The 19,919-nt window shown below is 47.3% G+C and overlaps 1 protein-coding gene across 4 annotated transcripts in view; it reads left to right on the forward strand.

Annotated features, from left to right (window-relative positions):
• The window catches only part of RFX4 (regulatory factor X4), a 162,280-nt gene that overhangs the window by 50,282 nt on the left and 92,079 nt on the right, over positions 1-19,919 (forward strand). For all 4 annotated transcript variants that reach the window (XM_027070926.2, XM_053226685.1, XM_053226684.1 and 1 more), the window contains one exon: positions 11,061-11,184. In XM_027070926.2, the coding sequence (XP_026926727.1) occupies positions 11,061-11,184 (124 nt within the window). The remainder of the gene's footprint in view (positions 1-11,060; positions 11,185-19,919) is intronic.

Here is a 19,919-nt window from a genome sequence, read left to right on the forward strand (position 1 = left end):
ATGACAAGAAGTCCACAACATGACAATGTGAAAATCAGGGGCAGGGAACATTCTAGGCAGAGGGAACAGTTTCTTAAAAGGCTGTACGAATGTAGGTTGGGCTTTCCCAGAGGCAGACTGAGCAGAGATGGGTGTGCAGGTGGTTTATTCGGGCATGCATCCAATATTGACACATGGGGGTGTGAGGGACACTGGGAGAGGCAGAGGGGGTGTCAGGCTGACAGGAGGCTGCAGTAGAGTCCTCAGCAATCCTGTGGGGAGTTCTGAGGCTGGGCTGGCCCTTCAGAGAGACCAGAGTCCAGGCATTGGGTCCAGGCCTTTATCCCCTACCTTGCCCATCATGGAATATCGGCTACCCCGTCAAGGCGGGGGTGAAGCTTTGGGCAAGGCAGTTCCCTTCGCATTCTGCTGAGGACAACTCCTCAGGAAGGATTTGGCCTCAGCAAGCAGCCTCCCAGCAGTGGAGAAGGACACCTCGGTCCTCAGGGGTAACTTGGGCACATCCCACAGCATCCGCTGCTCCCTCCAGGGTGGGAGGCAGGCTGAGCTTGTTGGAGGAACTACAGAAGGTGGCCAGAGAGTGAGCCACAGCGAGTGTGGGGCACAGCGAGTGAGAGGAGAAGGATACCGATGAGGTGGGAGAGGGAGGCAGGGGAGAGGGTCTGTAAACAGCAGGGAAGATGAAGGAGGACATTTCTCTTAAGTAAAACAGTCACGCTTAAAACCATGGTGGAGGACATGTGACCTCCTATATAAACTTCCACAGGAGTAAAGTTTTTAGAATGTAGTTTCAGTGTAAATACTTTGTCTCTCAAAAGGAACACGGCCCCCCACGCCCCTCCCCCAACCATTTTGCAAGGGAAAGTGAGGTCAGTTATACCATGTTCCCCTTGTGCTCTGGTCGCCAGCGAGTTCAGATGTTTATGCACTTTTCCATCTCTTTTGTTTGAATGTCTTCTTTTTCCTTTGTTAGCTTTTTAGAAAAAGGCAAGATATGAATACATTCAATAAGCCCTTTGTTTTTATTTTATTTTATTAATACAAGTGATAGGTTTCCTCACTTGAAAACTGAAACATCCTAGATAAGGCTATCGTCCATTCTTTGTTGTTGTTCGGGGCTCATCCAGAGCGACCCTCTGGCCAGTGGGAAGTGTGCGTGTGTGTGTGTGTATATGTGTGTGTGTGTGTGTGTGTGTGTGTGTGTGTGTGTGTGTGTGTCTTGCCTATGCTTTTACAAAGCATGTGTGCCAACAGAGATTTCTGACTTGCGGATTTTTTAATTTCGGATTTTCTCCTTTCTAAGAGGAATGCAGACATATCACACTAAGGATACCGTCCTACAACCTGCTGCACTGCGTTGACCCACCACTTGCCCTTTCCTCACTGGGATGTCCCGAAGCCATACCCGCATTAGTCCATAGAGCACAGCCTCATTTTAGCTGCTGCGCACGATTCCACGTATGACAATGGCAGATCGATTTCACCACTTTCCTCCTGCTGGCCGTTTACGTCGTGTCCAAATCTCATCTCCACCCTTACAGACGGGGCCGCAGAGAGCATCTTCATATGTCCCCTTGCACACCTGTTGCAGTGTTCTCTGTGTTGGCGTCGAGAAGGAGAGCTGGGTACCCGGAAGATATTAATGGGACTGATATTTGCCCCCTCAAATGGCTTTGCCATTTTGTATCTTCACCCACAGTATAAGATACTTAAAAAAAAAAAAAAAAAGGAACCTAGCTCCACACCATGGCATCTCATTCTCTGAGACGCGTGCATCCTTCGTGTTGTCTGCTCTCTGCAACGGCAGCGTGCAGGCCCTCAGGACCGAGGTGTGTAGGCCCAGGAAAGGACATTGGTCTCCCGACAATGCCGAGCTCTCCTGGGACACTTGGTTTGTTTTGGGAATTGGGTTAGGGGCTATTTGCTCCTCCACCTGCTCCCTCCTCACCACGAGCACCCTCCCCATCGCCCCGGAGACCATCTCCACTCCAAGAACAAACAATACAGTGCCCAAGCAGCCTAAAATAATTGGGGCCACGTGATCTGGAGGCAGTTCCCAGCAGAAAACAGGCAAATATTGTCAAATGCCTTCTGCCAAACACTTTCCAGCATCCTCGGTCACGAGGGTTAGTAAAGCCCAAGCCGCTGGGGACGGGGAGCGCTGCTGGAATCCTGGCCACACAATAACCTCTATTCACGCAGAGGATTTTGGAATGGTAAGCGGCCTGTTCCACCATCCTGGCCTGCTTGCTGCCAGCCCATGTCCCCCTCCAGAGCCCTACCCTCTCACACACCTCCCTTGTCGCCTGTGTCACTTCTGGCTCCCTGTGCGCCAGTCAGGGCAGAGGCATCTCCCCTTTCAGCGGTTTATGGGGTGCAGGGGGAGGCCCTTCCCCAAAGGAAGAGGGTAGAAGACCAAATCATCTCTTTCTTGGAGGGGGTGTTTTTTTTCTTTCTTTCAAAAAAAAAATTAAAAGGAGGTCTTGGGTGATTGATGGCCTTTCAATCCTTCAAATTAATATAAAACAAAACAAATTTCACATTTCTCTTTAAAATGTTCTTGGAGGCCGCAGGTAGAAAGCTGGACTGGGTACTGTTCGAAAGAAGTTTGTTGAAGTTTCGGACCAGGTCACAGCTCCTAGACCAGAGTCACAGAGTAACCAGTACCCGATGTTCGGTACCCATCTCTGACTTGATCCTTTATTCAACAGTGACAGAACATTATTCGCTTCCATAATATTGGTTAGGCCATCTTGTTCCAGAAAGGGAGGCTGAACATTTTTAGCACTGAAAACAGCCGGGGATGTCCGATAATGCCTGTAGGTGTGACCGGTGCCCTGCTAGAAACCCTCTACCGCAGAGGCAGAAAGGTAACTAAGCAGGACAGTGTGAAGGGCATGTCTCAGACAAGGAGATGCTAGGGTGTGGAGCTATGATCCTTTTTTTTTTTTTTTTTAAGTATCTTGTGACGTGGTTAAGGTGTAATTCTAAGGTCTAACGGTAAAGCCGCTTGAGTGGGCAATTTTGTAGTCCCACTAACATTTCGCCGTGAACACCCAGAACTTCTTCACACCATTATGGAGAACACTCCCACAGGTGTGCAAGGGAGGCTTATGAAGATGTTCTTTGCAGCCTTCTTTGTAATGGTGAAGTAGAACTGAGTAGAGACGGGGAAGGGATGGAAAGAGAATGTTGAGGGGGATGGTTTATGATAAAGAATGGTACCCAAATCACCTCGGCTGTCATTGGTGGCCTCCGGAGCTCTGGGCTGCCTACCCCTGGCCCAGCCCTGACAGAAAGAAGCATTGGCAACAGTTGAACTTGTGACACTGTGCTATTATATAGTGCCTAGTTTTTGTCAAAAAAAAAAAAAGCGGGGGGGGGGGGTCGACTTTAACCAAACACTGAGCATAGGGATTCTTGAACCTGGCTAATTCCAGGCCTTTCTGGAATACCAACCCAGTAGCTCGTGGGCGATGATTCCATTATCACAGTGGCAGCACTAAATCCCCGATTCAGCCCATCACTCTGCATCAGCCAAACCTACAGGTTAACCAGATGCCAGTGGCAAACAAGGCTTGTGCCTGGCTGGAGACTTCACCAACCAAGCTCCTCTGCTGCTCATGAAAACCCTGTCGAGTTGGCAGGACTGTTACCCCTATTTAAAGAAGAAGAAACCAAGGCAGGCAACTGAACACAACAGAGGGTCACAGTCTCACTCCACCTGAGGGGGGGATTGCCTGATTCCCAAGAAGGCCCTCAAAGGGGAGGGAGAGCCAGCCGAGGCCCTGGGAGAAATACCAGATCCGTCTGAACACGTGTTTCTGGTTGGTTGGTCTAAGTGCTGTTTAAAGAAAAATGGATCGGTTTTGTTTCTTTGCTTGTTTTGGCTTTTTATAGATTCCGCCTCAGACCTAGCCAGAGCCAATGCCCACCATTTTGTTCGTGTTTCTTGTCCAGTGAAGTCCTCTCCTTGGTTCCCATTTTCTGCTGATCAATTGTCAGCTTCCTAAAGGCAATGGCAGGGATTGCGTGTTGTTGCTCACTGCTGTATTCTATAGTGCCTGGCACACAGTAGGTGCTCAGTAAATGTGTGCCGGCTCACTGACCAAAGGAATGTCAGTCCATAGCACACAGTGAGAGCTTTAGGAGCCTCGTACCTGAGTTCATACTCCATACCTGGCTTTTCCCAGGAGAGTGGCTTTGGGCAGTCACTTTGCCTGGCCCTCCCTTTCTTCCTCCATGTCATGGAGATGATGTTACTCATCTTGTGTGAGTAGTGATAGCAAATGTGAATATCCCTGGCACAGAAAATATAAAGCAAATATGTTCATATTAATTGGGGTTTTTTCCTTAATCACCCAGGTCTTAAGGTTAAAAAAAAAAGTGCTTTTCTGATCTGTGCACACGTCTGTGTAAAAGTCCGCTTTCCTTCCTTCCCACCTCCTTCTCTCTTCCTTCTGCAGGGTTGACTGACTGTGTTCAGGGCACAGTAGTAGGAACTGTGCTAACATAAATAGGGATGCTGTTTGGTCCCTGCCTTCAAAGGACTCTCAGTCTAAGATGTGAAGTGTTACCAGAATATTCCACAGTAACCTAGAATAATACTGACAGGTGCCCCTTATCCAGCGTCCCCCTCTGCCACCTAGAGGGCTGTGGGTTGTGCGTGGATTCTTGTTAATCCCCTCAGCGGCCTTGGGAGATGGGTATTAGTATCCTTTGCATCATGTTACTGATGAAGGAGACAAGGATCTGAGGGTTCAAGCAACACACCCGAGCCTGTGGTGCCTTGCAAGTGGTGTGGGCAGTATTTAACCTCAGCGTCCCCTGCCTCTGAACCCAGTGCTGCTTCTCAGTGAGGGCAGTTGGAGCCACAGACAGATATGAAGGGCTGTGGAAACTCCCAGGAAGTGATGAGAGCTTTGGGGGCAGAGGCTGCGCTTCCTGTCAAGACTTTCTCCTCCACAGATGCAACTCCGTGCCTGGCGGGTGCCCATCGCAACACTCTGCATGTTATCGGGTGAATGAATCCATGAATCTGGCAAGGATGAGGAACCAACTAAGAGGCCATGAGCAGATGGGGCTGGGTGGGAATTAAACATAGTGTCAGGGAGAGAAATTTGAGCTGAGCCTAGAGGGGCTCACCTCTCGTGGTGGAATGCCCTGGAACATATGGGGTGGGGAGCATGTGCAAGATCAACAGTCCTTTGGCTGGGGAGAAGTGTATGTGCAGAGCAGGGGGTCGAGAGAAGCCTGGAGAAGTAGTCAGGGGTCATATGGTGGGGGCCGTACATGCCAAGGGAGGGGATTAGAACTTCTCCACAGAGGCAGAGGGGAGTAACTGATGGGTTTAGATTACTGTCTGGCCTCTGCTTAGCAAGTTTGTTTTCACGTATTTTTCAGTCTCTGGGTCAACCTGAGTAATAAGTTACTATGTCCTGCAAGGCTTTTAAAAGTCCTGCTGTCTGATCTTCTGGTAAAATAGAAGAGAAAGTTTCTGTTGTAGACATGTCCGCAAAGACCCGGGTAGTGGAGACTCTGAACTGAAATCTCACACGTACAGAGAAGAGAACAGGTTTCAAAGGAGAGCAGCAGGAACAATTATGCTGGGTGCTGAAACATTTGGTCTTCATTGTCAAGTGCTGATACGGAGCTTCCTCCCCTGCCCTGGGTTGCTGCGGCCAAAGCCTCATGAGGAGATCTTTTTCAAAATGTATACCACAGATAATGACTCCTGTTGGCTAGTAGACTGAGTTCATTATCTCCCCATAATAGGATAGGTTCAATTCAAATATGATCAAGTTATTAAATAGAAGATCAGAAAAGTGGAAGAAGTGGGGAATTTTTTGGTGATCATTAAAAATATCCAGGTATAATGGAGTATTGTTCACCATGTCAGACTAATGATGTCCTCTACAAGTGAGGAGAAGGGGAAATTTCATCAGATATGAAGAGAAATAATTAACTGCCTTTCTTTCTGCCATGCCTTGGTCAGCGAAGCAGACATTCCAATTAGCAACTTCAGTACACGCACGGACCCTCTGGATTTTGTAAGGAGGTTTGGGGAAAGGTATCATGACGCTCTTTCTGCGGAAACTCATCAAGCATCAAAGTTGCCCTTAATGCCAGTTACATCTATTCATTTGTAGAGCTTATTAAAATGCTTCATAGTCATAAGCCACCTAGATACCTTGAGGCGAAGAAGCTCTGGGAAGAGGAACAAAATGTGGGTAGCATTGTAGTTATTTAGAAGGCTCTGGCCTTTGGCAGGTAACTGCTTAATTAATTCAGCCTGTGTGAACTGTGACTTACACTCCTCTGGATTCAGATAGTTTGTTGCTGCTATGGGTTCATTTAATGGGATGTATTTTAACCCTGGTCTTCTATTTTAATGCTGATCCCTTGGCCGTACTTAGTGAGCGAGCAAGCCACAAGAATATCAAATATAAACTCAGGCACGGGGGGTGGGGGGCTTAAGCAAAATAGCTAATGGTAAGGGGGAGCCAGGAACCCACCCAGGAGACTGTGCTCTCTAACACCACATTATCACCGCCCTCCATTACTCCCTTGCAGTTCTGAACCATGAGGAATGGCGCCTCCGGTCATCCTTCAGTCCAGTGAGGAACCTGAGAGCTTGCCTTGGTTGGTGCCATCCATCTCACATCTGGCAGCATAAGAACCACACACACTGAGTGTTATCCCTGCCCCCACGGCCACTCCTCCAATTTACACCCCATCACTTTTTGCCTGAAGTCTTGTAGTAGCCCCTAACTGGTCTCGTTTGTTCATTCATTTGTTCAACAGATACGAGTTAGTTGCCATGTGCCAGGCCTCACTAGTCAGCCTTGTCCTCCTACAGTAGAGGTGCCAGAATGACCTGCCAAAGAGTGAATCTGATCATGCTGCAACCATGCCTAAGAAAACTTAACTGGCCCCCTAGGGGTGCCTGAGTGGCTCAGTCGGTTAAGTGTCCCACTCTTGGTTTCGGTTCAGGTCATGGTCTCATGGTTCATGGGTTCAAGCCCCATGCTGACAGTGAGGAGCCTGCTTGGGATTCTCTCTCTCCCTCTCTCTCTCCCCTTCCCCCACTCTCTGTCTCTGTCTGTCTCTCAAAATACAGAAATAAACTCAAAAAAAAAAAAAAAAAGAAAAAGAAAAATGGCCCTCTATCATTTTAAAGGGTCATATGCCTTTTGTAAGATGAACTCTGAATGGCTTGAAATGCATGTATATTGAATGTACCTATGGATTTTTCTGTCCAAAGTTAATTTTAGGAAATGATTAGCAAGGATAAGCAAAAAGGGATACTTTCTCCTCCCCACAGCTTGTCCTGCACAAAGTTGCAGCCATCCAGGGTGTGTGTGTGTGTGTTAGACTGGAAAATGTTCTACCATAGTCTACAGAGTTGAAATCAAAGCTTTGAAAAGAAATTGCTTTTTTTTTTTTAAAGTTTATTTATTCATTTATTGGAGCAGGGAGGGGCGGAGAAAGGAAGACAGAGAATCCCAAGCAGGCTCCACACTGTCAGCGTGGAGCCCAGTGTGGGGCTCGAACCCACGAACTGTGAGATCATGACCTGAGCGGAAGTCAGGAGTCGGATGCTTAACCGACTGAGCCACCCAGGTGCCCCTGAGAGGAAATTGCTTAATGGGACTCTCAGTAGTCTAAGATGAAACCAAGGAAACTTGGATGTTTTTTGTTTTTATTGTTATATTCGTTTACAATCAATCCGTTGTTGGCTAATAGAACATAGTAAGCTTTAAATTCATATTAGTGACTGTTGTTATTGATGACATTATTATTATTTCTACAGCATCCCAGAAACACTCTGGTCTTCCTGCCTCTGAGTCTTTATTTTTTCAGTTCACTGAGTACTGCTCCATCGCCTCCCGTAAATGACATTTCTGCAGTAATTCTTGAACTCCGAGGGTTGCCAAGCTTCTATTCCAGGCCATATTCTCTTGGGGACATTGGGAGATTCTCCATACCCCCTCCCCCTTTGTTTTTTTTAAAGGCTCCTTTGCAAGCCCTTTCTCCACTCAGACCATTGTCTCCATCATCCAGAGCACATTGTCTCTCACCCTTGCTGTTCTCCATTGCCTAGAATCCCCTCCATCTACCACAGCAGGACACTGTAGTGGGTTAAAGGAAGACTCTCCCATTTACTGCCTGCGCGACCATGGGCACATGAGTTCCACTCTCTGAGCCATATAAACCTACCACATAAGGTAGGCTTTATACCCATGTATCCAGTTTCCTCATTGGACACATGGGTATAAAACCTACCTTATATGGTTATTGTGAGGATGGAAAGAGATACCAGATACCCAGTGCCTGGCACCTGAGAAAAGCGCTAACTGATGCTAGCTGTCCCAAAATTCAAATCCCAGTTCATCCGTGAACCCTTAATTACCTCTTCTCATCTACACAGGAATCTCTCTGTTCTCCCACCTTTGACTGCTCTTATAGTAGTTAATTTTTCATATTTTGATGCATTATTCTTCCCAGATAGACTGCAAAGTGAACCAGGGCATAGGTCATGCCTTATGTCAACGCAAGAGGCTACAGGAGCCAGACAAGGAACAGAAAATAGATTGGTGTCAGAAAAGTAGGGAGGAGTGAGGACTCTGGCCAACTCGAGGGCACACCTACCTCTGGCCAATTATTGTCATGCGGGAATATGGGCCCAGCATTGCCAGATCTCAGCCTTTTCACAAGAAGCCAGATTCTTAGGGGAAATGTCCTGAATTTTAAAAGCCAGGCCAACAATATTGAGGCCACGCAAAGCATGTCTGTGAGACCCCAGTTTGTGAAAGCTGCCGTATTTGGATGGTCCATACCAGTTTGTATGTAAACTGGTCATGTGGACCTCTGAACTCACTTTTATAGAGAAACAGTGCTGTGAATGGCAGTTAGGGGTCCAGGCTAAGCTAGAAGGCTGATTCCCATTCACACCAGACCTGAAGCTTAGGACAGTCCCAAGAAATCTCATCTCTATGTGAAAGCATTTTCCCACGGGGAGCCACATCTAATGTTTGTTCTAATTTCCGATGTCAGGGACATGTGTACTAGAATGTAAGCCCTTTCAGGCCAGGGCCTTTGTTTTGCTCTCTGCTGTTTCCTTAATGTCGAGAGCAGTGCCTGGAACTCAATAAATATTGAATTTTAAAGATTACCTGTATCTCTATCCATCTGCCCACCATTTAATCTATTCCCTACATGCAAACAAGGACTATCTTGCTCACCAAGTGCTCCCCAGCACTTGGCAGGTGGTAGGAGATCAATAAGTATTTGTTGAATGAATATATAACTGCAACGATCCATCCACCAGACACTTAATTGAGCACCTGCTGTGTGCCAAGGAATATGTTGGCCTTCAAGGATGCAGGAGTGACTCAGACACCATGCCAACCTCAAGGAATTAGGTCACCCAGAAAGGATTGCATAAACGGTTTCCCGGAACACTTCTAAAAATGATCAGGAGTTACTCAGTGCTCCCCTTCCCAGAAGAAGGGGGACTAGGTGAGGTGATGAGACCACTCAGCACCAGGCTTCTTCATTTATCTGGGCGTGCCTAGGGTTATATTCATTGGTAGGGTTTGGATGTGAAATGATTGAATTGATTTTCTTTCAACCACATGCTGGAATGAGCACAGTGAGCACTGCCCTTTCAAGTGGCCACCTCAGGAGGCCGTGTCCTCATTCTGCTTCACAGTCACGGCAGGACTGGACCACTTCTTTGGCAAGTGCCCCTGAGAAGTTAGAAGCCATCTGAGGATATTTATTTCACTGCTCTAGAATCTTGCCTTATTTTTGTCTCTGCCCCCACTCCCCACCCCACAACAAATGTTTGAGATGAAAGGGCTATTCCAGTCACTTTATTCCTCAAACTTGGTTCCAAATGACTTTGAGTCGTTTCCAAAAATCCAGTTTGTGAGCCAGAGAGAAATATCTTCTGTTCGTGAGTTAATTGAACAGTGTGTGCCCCAGGCTCTGAAAGCAGCAGGCCCAAAGAGACGTCCCCAAGTTGTCATGTGCCCTGGCATTTCTGCTGGAAGAAGTGTTCTTAAACCTTTCAATGTGTCTATGAAAAAGGGGGCAGGATTCTTTTCGATGCCTACACTCTGGTGTTTAGGTGAAAGAGGGGAAAATAGGATAACCTGTATCTAGTTTATTTTTATATCCCAAGATCTAGCACCCATTCAGGACATATGGGCACCCAAAGATGTTTTAAGGAGAGGATAGGTGTATGATGGTGAGGTCCAACACCTACTAAGTGTTTATCGTGTGCCAGGCACCATGCCTGCACATGTCACACGTTCGACTGTCACAACAGCTTATGAGGCGATCACAGCCAGCACCTCCAAAAGGAAACCCTACCTAAGGGTAAATAACTTGCTCAAGGTCACCAAGCCAGCAAGTGACAACACTGGGGTTTGAATCCCCATGGAAAGTCCCTACCCTAGACCCTTAAACTAGGGTCATTACGAAGGTGATGGGTATAGAATCGTAATTCCAGCACAGCAGAGACGATCCTGAAGAAACCAGAGGGTTCGGCTCCCGCTGTGATCCTAAAACCTTCCTTCAGTCAGTGGATTACTGGCTGTCCCACTGTCTGGTTTCTCCTTGGGCGTTTGTTTTCCCACGGCTATCCCACCGCACTGCTCTTCTTAGCAAAGACGCTCCGACACTGGGACACCTGTTAGAAATGGCTACACGAGTGAGTGTGTGGTTCGAAGCTCGGCTGACTGGGGCACCTCCAGGATCCTGTATATCACTTTGGGAGTTTGGGGGAACCTGATCCACCCAGACCAATGGCAGCATGGAAGAGAGGGACTGGGAATTTGAGCTGAAAGTGATCCGAGGTCACACAGCCACGGGGGCTAGAAGTCCGATCCTGCCGACCTACCAACTTCACGCGTGACCATGTGGCTTTGTCCTCCTGGGCTTCAGTTTCCCCATCTGTAGGAACACTTCTCTTCAAGTCCTCCTCTGGAGGAGAGCTAGAAAGACCATGCCCTTCTTGCTTGAGGCTTGCTCATTGGGCATTCATTCCACAGGCTGGAGGAGAACTATGAGATCGCGGAGGGGGTCTGCATCCCTCGCAGCGCCCTCTACATGCATTACCTGGACTTCTGCGAGAAGAATGACACCCAGCCTGTCAACGCGGCCAGCTTTGGAAAGGTGAGTCCAGCCTCCCCAGGCTTATTCCTATCCTTCCCCTCTTCCCAGTAATTTTTGCACTGTTCTTAATCATTTTGAACATCTTAATTGCTTTTTTTTAAAGTTGCTTTGGTAACTTAAATACTTTGGTAACTTTGCTATAATACTTTGCTGTAAAAAGTTCAAAGGCTTATTAGCAAGGTAATACCAAGCCCAATACCAAAACAAAGTAATACCGAAGTATGAAAACTTCCACACGATTCAGACAGGTCATAGAGTAAAAAGGGAACACCTAACTGGACTTTCCTCAGTACTCAATTTGCAGGAAGTGACTTCTTTCCTTCCGAGGGACAAATATTAGACTCCCAAGTGTGTTCCATGTCTGTCAGTGAGTCTGGGGCAGGCAAACTGCTTGCGTCTGTAATGTGAAAGCCTTGGAGAAGCTGGAAGATGGCCTTACATCATTAGCTTAGAGATCTGAGAATCCTCTGCTGGGAGTGGTCTTATTTGCAATATTACCGCAGGCTTGGCTGCTGTCTGTCTCATGACAAAAACATTTTCCACACTTAGGACTCTGTCCACAAAAACTCATTGTCACTGATCATTCACATTTAACAGGCCAAGGAAAGCTGTTGGAGCACTCTTTCTTTTTTTTAATGTTTATTTTTGAGAGAGAGAGAGAGCAGGGGAGGGGCAGAGAGAGGGAGACATAGAATCTGAAGGAGGCTCCAGGCTCTGAGCTGTCAGCACAGAGCCCGATGCGGGGTTTGAATTCACAAACTGTGAGATCATGACCAAGCCAAAGTCGGACGCTTAACCAAGTGAGCCACCCAGGTGCCCCAGAGTACTTTTAAAGACTAATCATTGTCTATTTGATAGATAAAAATATGGATTTTTACACCTGCATAATACCCAATTTAATTTGAGACAGTACATCCGAACTGTTTCTCCTTAGCTTCTTTTTCCTATGTATAGTTTTTTACTGCATCCACTAACAAAAAGATAGGCAGGCTGATTTGGCACCACTGTTCCTCACCAGTTTTCTGAGTGCAGGCATAACATGGACTGAACTGGCAAAAACAAGTCACTGTTTATGTTTCGGGAATTCCCTTTTCCCAACAGATAAAATCATCAGCAGGAAAAAGAGAAAAGAGAGTAGTGTCAGGGCTGAGCCCACCCCCCTGGAGGGTTTAAAACTGAGTGGCTGGGAATTGGCTCCACTCAATAAATGGGAAGATGCTCCGTGGTGACTTAGGGAAGGGCATATGTTTTTGTGATGCATTAACCCTGTTTTTCATACGTGATAATAATTTTTTTTTTAAGTCAGTGGAGACACCACCTTTGCTGTTTCTTCCGTTTGTGTCTTCAGTCCATCAGTGTTGGCTGAGATGGGCTGCGTGGGCGGCACTGTGTTCTGGGGAAAACGAGAAGGGAATCCAGTATGGGTCCCGCTTGTGGAGAGGCTCACGGTCTAGGGAGGGAGTCGGTGAGTTCCTCAGCAGGTGGGAGACGGAAGAGCACACCCGGAATCCAGGGGATCCTGGAGCTTTGTCACACGTCTGGGGTCCTGGGACATTCACTCGCATCCACACTTCCTCATGGCGGCCACAGTGGAGAGTCCAGGATAGGGCCTCAGATGGAGGGACAGGTGGGGTGAACCAAGAGATCAACAATGTAACTCTCCTGGACTAATCGCTTAACCTCTCTGAGCCTCAGCCCTCTCTGCTGTGAACTGGGAATCAACCCCTCCCTTCCTCATGGGGATGCTGCAGGATTCAAGGGAGATGATTATCAGTGGATGATCTGTGGTATATGTATGTCCCTGTCCAGGGCAGGCAAGTGGCTTGGCTTGGTAATGCAAAAGCCTTGGAGAAACCAGGAAATGAATCTTCAGGTACTATTCCCTCAGTCATCTGATAGGTCAGGTACAGTGACACCCACACGTGCCATTGCAGTTGTTGTTATGAATTTCCCCATGAGCTGTTTGTGTACAGATTCTGGGGTGGGGGAAAGACCATAAAAACACAAATCCTCGCCATATCTAGAAACTCCATTTTGCCCAAATAAGGACCTTTTCTTTCCTTTTTCTCACTTCTGTAACACTGTTGTCAGCTCAGGGTTTCCTTGACTTTGTGATCTAGGTAAAATCAATTTAACTCAGCCCCTCCTCTCCACTCCCTGGGTGTTAGCTTTCTCAGACCCACCTTGACCTGAGACTCTTTCTTCTGTCTACACCACTTCTCTCTACCTGTGCTGTTCAAGACGGTAGCTGTGAGCCACATATGGTTGTTCAACTTAAACAGAATTAAAAATTCAGTTCCTCGGTCACATGAGCCATATTTCAGATGCTCACTGGCCACATGTCACTAGAGGCTGTCGTATTGGACAGTGCACATAGAACATTTCCATCATCACAGAAAGTATTCTTGGACGGCCCTGTTCTGAACCACCATGACCCAAGGATGAAACTCAGAGTCCTCTTTGATTTGCACAAGACAGCCCGCAGAAAGCATTTGTGACCCCAGTAGACTGAAGTTTGAAGGAGGGATTTACATCCCGGACAGCATCTAATGGAACAGACATCCCCATTCCAGAATGCTCTCCCACCTCCATACCACACTGGAGGCTCCCTGGGCCTCCCCCTGCCAGTTCCCCACAGCCAGTCCCAGCCTCCTCTGCTCTGCCACCCCTCCTTTCCCCTTCTGCCACCTCCCACTGCTCAGCCCCCCTTCCTCCTCGGGACAACCTCCACCAGATCACCTCTGTTCTCTAATCCTTGGTCCTACTGACATCTATGTCCACAGGTCTTACTTTCAAAATATTGTTTCCAAATAATAACTTTTCTCTCTAAGAATTACAATGCCAGCTGTTTCCAAAATAGTCATTAAAAAAAGACATCCAAACTCAGTCCAAAAGCAATGACATACTCTAATGGTATTAAAAGCACAAATGCAAAAGTGCTTTGCAGGTACCTTGCCATTGATTTCAAATGCACTGGAAATTCGGGCTGTCCTTCCAGCCACAGAGGACAGAAGGAGCCCGCTGAGGGTTTCTACACTGAGCTTGTTGAACTGAAATCCCGGTCATGCTCGCCCTTCCTAAGGGCTCCCAGCTGCAGCTGCCATCCCCCCGTAGAGAAAGGGACTGGTTGTTCTGTGAAGCCTGGGGTGTAATTGTGGGCAGCCTTCCTTTGAGCAGATCCATCCAAACTTGCTGCTATTCATCTATGAACTTTTAACTCTGCGTCGGCAAGGTTCAATGTTTCAGCTTCATTTTTAGAGAAAAATTTGGTGATAGTCTTCCACCACGCCGCTGCCCCCGCCCCCCGCCATCCGGGCAACCCCCCACTCTCCTCCCCAGCTTGCAAATGGGCTGAGGTGAAACAGCATCAGCGGTGAGGCTCTCTGCCCCCCGCTCCCATGTGGCCTGGTGGGGATACTGTCCTTGATAAAGCGAGTGGACGGCAGCAATAGTTTTGCTGCAGGGAAGAACTGAAAGAGATCCTCTTTCCAGCACTGTGGCCAAGCCCCATAAGCACTGGCTTCCAGTAAGCCCGTATTGACTTTGGGTCCCAGAATTGATTGAGGCATCACACAGAATGCTGAAGCTTCAAGCTGTACTGGGCTTGCGCCTGCCTTTCTGTTGGCTAGGGTAACGAAAGGTCACCCGGCTTGGAGTCACTTCACTTTCCTGAGCTCCCATTTCCTTACCTCTAGACGGGAATAATCCCTCACAAATGACTCTAGGGATAAAATGAGACGCTGCTTAGGAGAGCATTTTTAACATTGTAAGGCATTCTACCAATGGAAGAAGCCACCGTTATCTAAAACTGGCCTCACTCCATCCTGTTTCCTCTGTTTCCTACCATGCTTTTTCTTTATAGCACTTATAACTGTCTGAACTGTTACATATGTGATATAACTAATATATTACATGTTATATGTATAATTATCTGTATGGCATCATTGCCTGTTATTCTACTTCAGTATATTACAGATAATATTCATATGACATAATATATATGTACATATGTATGTTAATCATATATGTATGTATATATACGTGTGTGTGTATGTATGTGTGTGTATATATATATATATACATATATATATATATGTATATATATATCTGTTAGTTGCTTGTGTTTTATTTGCCTCCTTCTCTGGAATGGAAGCTCCATGAGGCCTTTTTTTTGTTCACTATGCATCCCTAACTCCCAGAATAGCGCCTGGCACATAATAGACCCTCAGATATTTATTGAAGATTGAATGACTTGTGTTATTGCTATTTGCCAAGGATGCTGAAATCATTTGATACACGTGAATGTGTTTAGCCTGTATGATGCCCATATGAAACAGGCATTGTATCAATTTTCCCTTACCCATTTGCTGGGCACGGGTGAACTTGTCCAGGTACCAATGGAAACTGGTTGTATTTTCACTTACTTTGAAGGGCTACCTTCAAAGTCCTCTGCTCAGCTGTCCTGCTCTGCCCTCCGATGACATCACAGGGAAACCCCACAGCATCCCAACCATGTTCAGCCATCGTATTGGTGTTGGTTAGAAGATTAACTCATTTTCAGCTATGAAAAAGTCCCACTCGGTCCAGTTTAAAACATGCATCTCACATGCAAGGCAGAGCCTCTCCCTTCCTGGGGCTCAGAATTTGCTCTGTCAAAGAGGGGCAGGGTGGGTGCTTCCTTCCTCCCTCTGTCTTCTGGCTTCTCCAGGGCTGGAGCAGAGGGGCATCAGAGGAGTGTGAAAGAAGGAAAGTCAGCGGGACTCATTTTGAGGGCTCTTCCCGCCAGCGCCCTCTGCTGGAATGGCCATCCATCCGGCTGCAGGAATGAGTCCAGTCATGGGTTGGGGGGGAACCCCGTGGATCTCCATCCACAATGGCTGAAGGGATGTGCTCTCCAGCTGACTTTCCACCACCCACCCCCAGGCTGCTCTTGCTCCTCCGCTGAGGATCCCCCATCCGGCTCCGTTCTAGTGTTGGAGGGTTTTAACCAGCTCACTGCATACCTGCTCTTACACCCTGATTCTTAGAGATGCCCAGATGAGCCCCCACAGATGTAACCGGTGTGTGGAACAGGACGAACTCAGCAGTGTACACACAGAAAGTGATCTTGCTCACGCTATGGCCCAGCCTCCTTCCCTGACCCCCGGTGGCTTCATGGCAGGCTTAATTGCTGTTTGATTCTTGATTATAAAAACAAGTCTCTTTTCAATAATGTAGGCTCTCTGTTAGACATTGAAGTCTGGTCCAGGGCTCCAATCAAAACCTGCAGCCTCACATCCACTTGGAAACTCCTCCCAGACTCGCAGCTCAGCCCTGACCACGTGTGGCCTGAGGACCTGCAGAGGGGAAGTGGGGCATGTGGTCTGACCTCCTGCTCGTCCCTGACCTTTTTCTCCTGCTGCTGGTGCTTACAGGCTTGCCAGGTTGAGAAAAAAAAAATACTTCCAAAATGGTAACCCCAGTTCTCTAGTAAAAAGCAGTAAAGTAAATTTTTAGAGAACAGTGAGTGGAACTGTAAATTGAAACAAAATCATGGGGATCAGAATTGGCCTACACGTGACATCATACCCAGCTAAATTGTCCAAGCTTATTTTTTTAATGTTTGTTTATTTTTGAGAGAGAGAGAGAGGGAGACAGAATCTGAAGCAGGCTCCAGGCTCTGAGCTGTCAGCACAGAGTGGGGCTTGAACTCATGAACTGCGAGATCATGACCTGACACTTAACTGGCTGAACCACCCAGGGACCCCTAGATCGTCCAAGCTTATTAATAGACCATTCTTTTTAACAGATGTTAGAGAGCTTTTTATAAAATTAATAAAAATAGCAAACACCTAGGGCTTTCTATGACCTGGCACTGTTCTAAGCATTTTACATATATCTGCCTCCTCCAAACTACTCTATGAGGTAGGAACTTTTGTTATCCCCATTTTGTACATGGGTGAACCGAGTCCCAGAGAGATAAGGTAATTTGCCCAAGGCCACACAGACAGTAAATGGATGTGAACCTGGAAAGTCTGGCTCTAAGAGTGCATGCACTTCAACTTATCTCAGTTTACCCAGGGCAAGTTATTTTGGGGGTAGGGTATGTATGTGGGTGGGGGGGGCTGGAGGTAGGTGTATGTGGAGAACAAAATACTGGGCCTTTTGACCTTGGTGCGGTCATTAGCAACCACCTGGCACCTGTTAGATGATGGAATTTGGGACTGAAATCTCGGCCTGTCTCTCAGAGGCATGAGTGCTGGTATCACAGTTGAGAAATGCCCCCTCAAATCTTTCCCCACCCAGGTGTTCTGGGCATTGTGAACCCTGCAGCCAGTATTTCCCATGCTGGTTCCCCCTCGACACTTGTGTTCCCCCACTTATTAGATACTCATTTATCTCGATCCCTTGTGGCCCCAGCTCTGTGCTGGCAGATGGGAAGTAGGGTGAAGAAGATAGTCTGTCCTCAAGGGGAGTGGGCTGCAGAAGGGACACGTGCCCATGAGAAACCACAGAACAAGATGGCAGATGTGCCCCTGAGCTGGAACACCCATGACTGGGGGGACAAAGGGAGGAGACTTCTGCCTCCTCAAGGGTGGGGGGTGACTGGTGGCCTGAGAATGAGGTCAATCTGGGAAGAGCCCCAGGGTTGCACTACTGCCCTCTCCCAACCTGCAGCCTTGTGGGATCCACGGAAGCTGAGGAAGGTGTTTTGATTTCACCAAATACTTCTCTCTCCTGCATCTCCACTTGGTTTTTTGGGGGATCTCTAAGCAAAAGCTCTGCCTTCACAAAGGTGGAGCATCTCTATGTTTAGCAGCAAGCTAAGCTTTTTCAGAAAGAAAAACCGGGCCTCAGATTTCTGAGCCAAGAGCACATCTCTGACTTATAAGCAGATTGCTTTCCACTTATCTGTCACATGCATTGCAGAGAGGTTGTGAGGCAAAAACTTGTCTCCCTCAGCAGACCTTTACTGAGGCCCCACCATGGGCATTGGCCAGGAGTTTCCAATAATGCCAGGTTTTGAGTCCTCAACTTGAGGATCCGTTGCCCTTACTCTCTCTGTGACCATGGACAGGTCTCTTTCCCTCTCTGAACCTCAGTCCCTCCATCTATCAAATAGGGAAGTCAGTCTACAAACATACGGGGATCTTTACTGCATTAGTTGGAAATACTTTTCAGTTAGAAACTGGGATGGGCAGTGACGCCGATTCTGTGCCAAGCCCTCTGCACACACTATCTCGTGTAGTCCTCACCCAGCCCTGTGAACTGGATGCTCGTTTTGTTCCCTTTGGACAAAGATGGCATGGCTGACTCCACGGCTACTGGAACCTTCTCTGGGAAGTTAATTCTGGGTGGAAATCAGAAGGTGGATCAGTTAGGAATTGTATTGTGGGGCTGTGGGTGAAAAATGCCCCTCTCCATCCCCAAACAGTGACTTAAATAAATGAGTGGTTTTCCTTTTCTTCACATTAAATATAAAAGATGATAACCCAACACCGGCATAACAGCCCTTTAAGAGCATCGGGGACCTGGACTCCTCCTCTTTCTGTGCCCTGCCATTTGTAGCGGATGGCTTCCAACTTCTGTATCACCTCATGGTCCAAAGTGGCTGCTGGACAACAAAGGCTTATATTCCAGGCCAGAAGGGGGAAAGGGGGTAAGAAGAGACAGGTCAAAACTCCAGCCAAATCGGCTATCTTCAAGAGCCTTCCCAGAGCCCTGCCCAGTGATCTCCCCTACATCTCACTGGCTGCCCTTGGTTGTCAGGGAAGCAGGAAAATGTAGACCATCGCCTCCTGGAATAAAAAATTAGAGTTTGGTTAGCAAGGAGAAAGGGGTAAACAATGAACCATTTTATCCACATATGAGCATTTTAGAAATACGTGTATTCATTTTTTTTAAACATTGAGCTATAATTAACATATAACATTGCATTAGTTCTAGGTGTATGGCATAATGGTTTGATATATGTGTATAATGTGCAACAATCACCAGATAAGTTCAGTGAACATCTGTCACTACCCAGAGTTATAATTTTTTCTTTCTTGTGATGAGAACTTTTAAGATCTACTCTCTCAGCAGCTTTCTTTCTTTCTTTCTTTTTTTTAAATGTTTATTTATTTTTGAGACAGAGAGAGACAGAGCGTGAACGGGGGAGGGTCAGAGAGAGAGGGAGACACAGAATCAGAAGCAGGCTCCAGGCTCTGAGCTGTCAGCACAGAGCCCGACGCAGGGCTCGAACTCACAGACCATGAGATCATGACCTGAGCCAAAGTCAGAAGCTCAACCGAGTGAGCCAGCCAGGCGCCCCTCTCAGCAGCTTTCAAATGTACAGCACAGTATGAACTATGGTCACCATGCTGACAGGTGATGTCCTCAGGACATTTTTTTATCTCACAACTGGAAGTTTGGACCTTTTGACCCATTTCCCCCACATTGTCCCTGTGTGTCCTTTTATAAGTGTCACAACGATGAAATGGAACCCAGGATCCTGAAAACATGTATGGAATACTGTCAGGTTAGGAGCCCAGGAGAAGGACACAGGTGGCACAGACTGATCACTTAAAGACACTGGGCAGGTAACGTGATTTATAGTCAGCTCGTCAGCAAGAGGCTCTCGTGGATGGGCACTAGACAGCTAGGAGATAGTGCCATTTGAATACGTGGAGAGGCCATTTAGCCTCAAAACTGTGTGTCCCCTGAAGGCTTTGTTGATTTCCGGAACCCTCCGTTCCTTTAAGTCCGTAAAAATG

The sequence above is a fragment of the Acinonyx jubatus genome, chromosome B4, assembly GCF_027475565.1.
Source record: "Acinonyx jubatus isolate Ajub_Pintada_27869175 chromosome B4, VMU_Ajub_asm_v1.0, whole genome shotgun sequence".
NCBI classification, from domain to species: Eukaryota; Metazoa; Chordata; class Mammalia; order Carnivora; family Felidae; genus Acinonyx; species Acinonyx jubatus.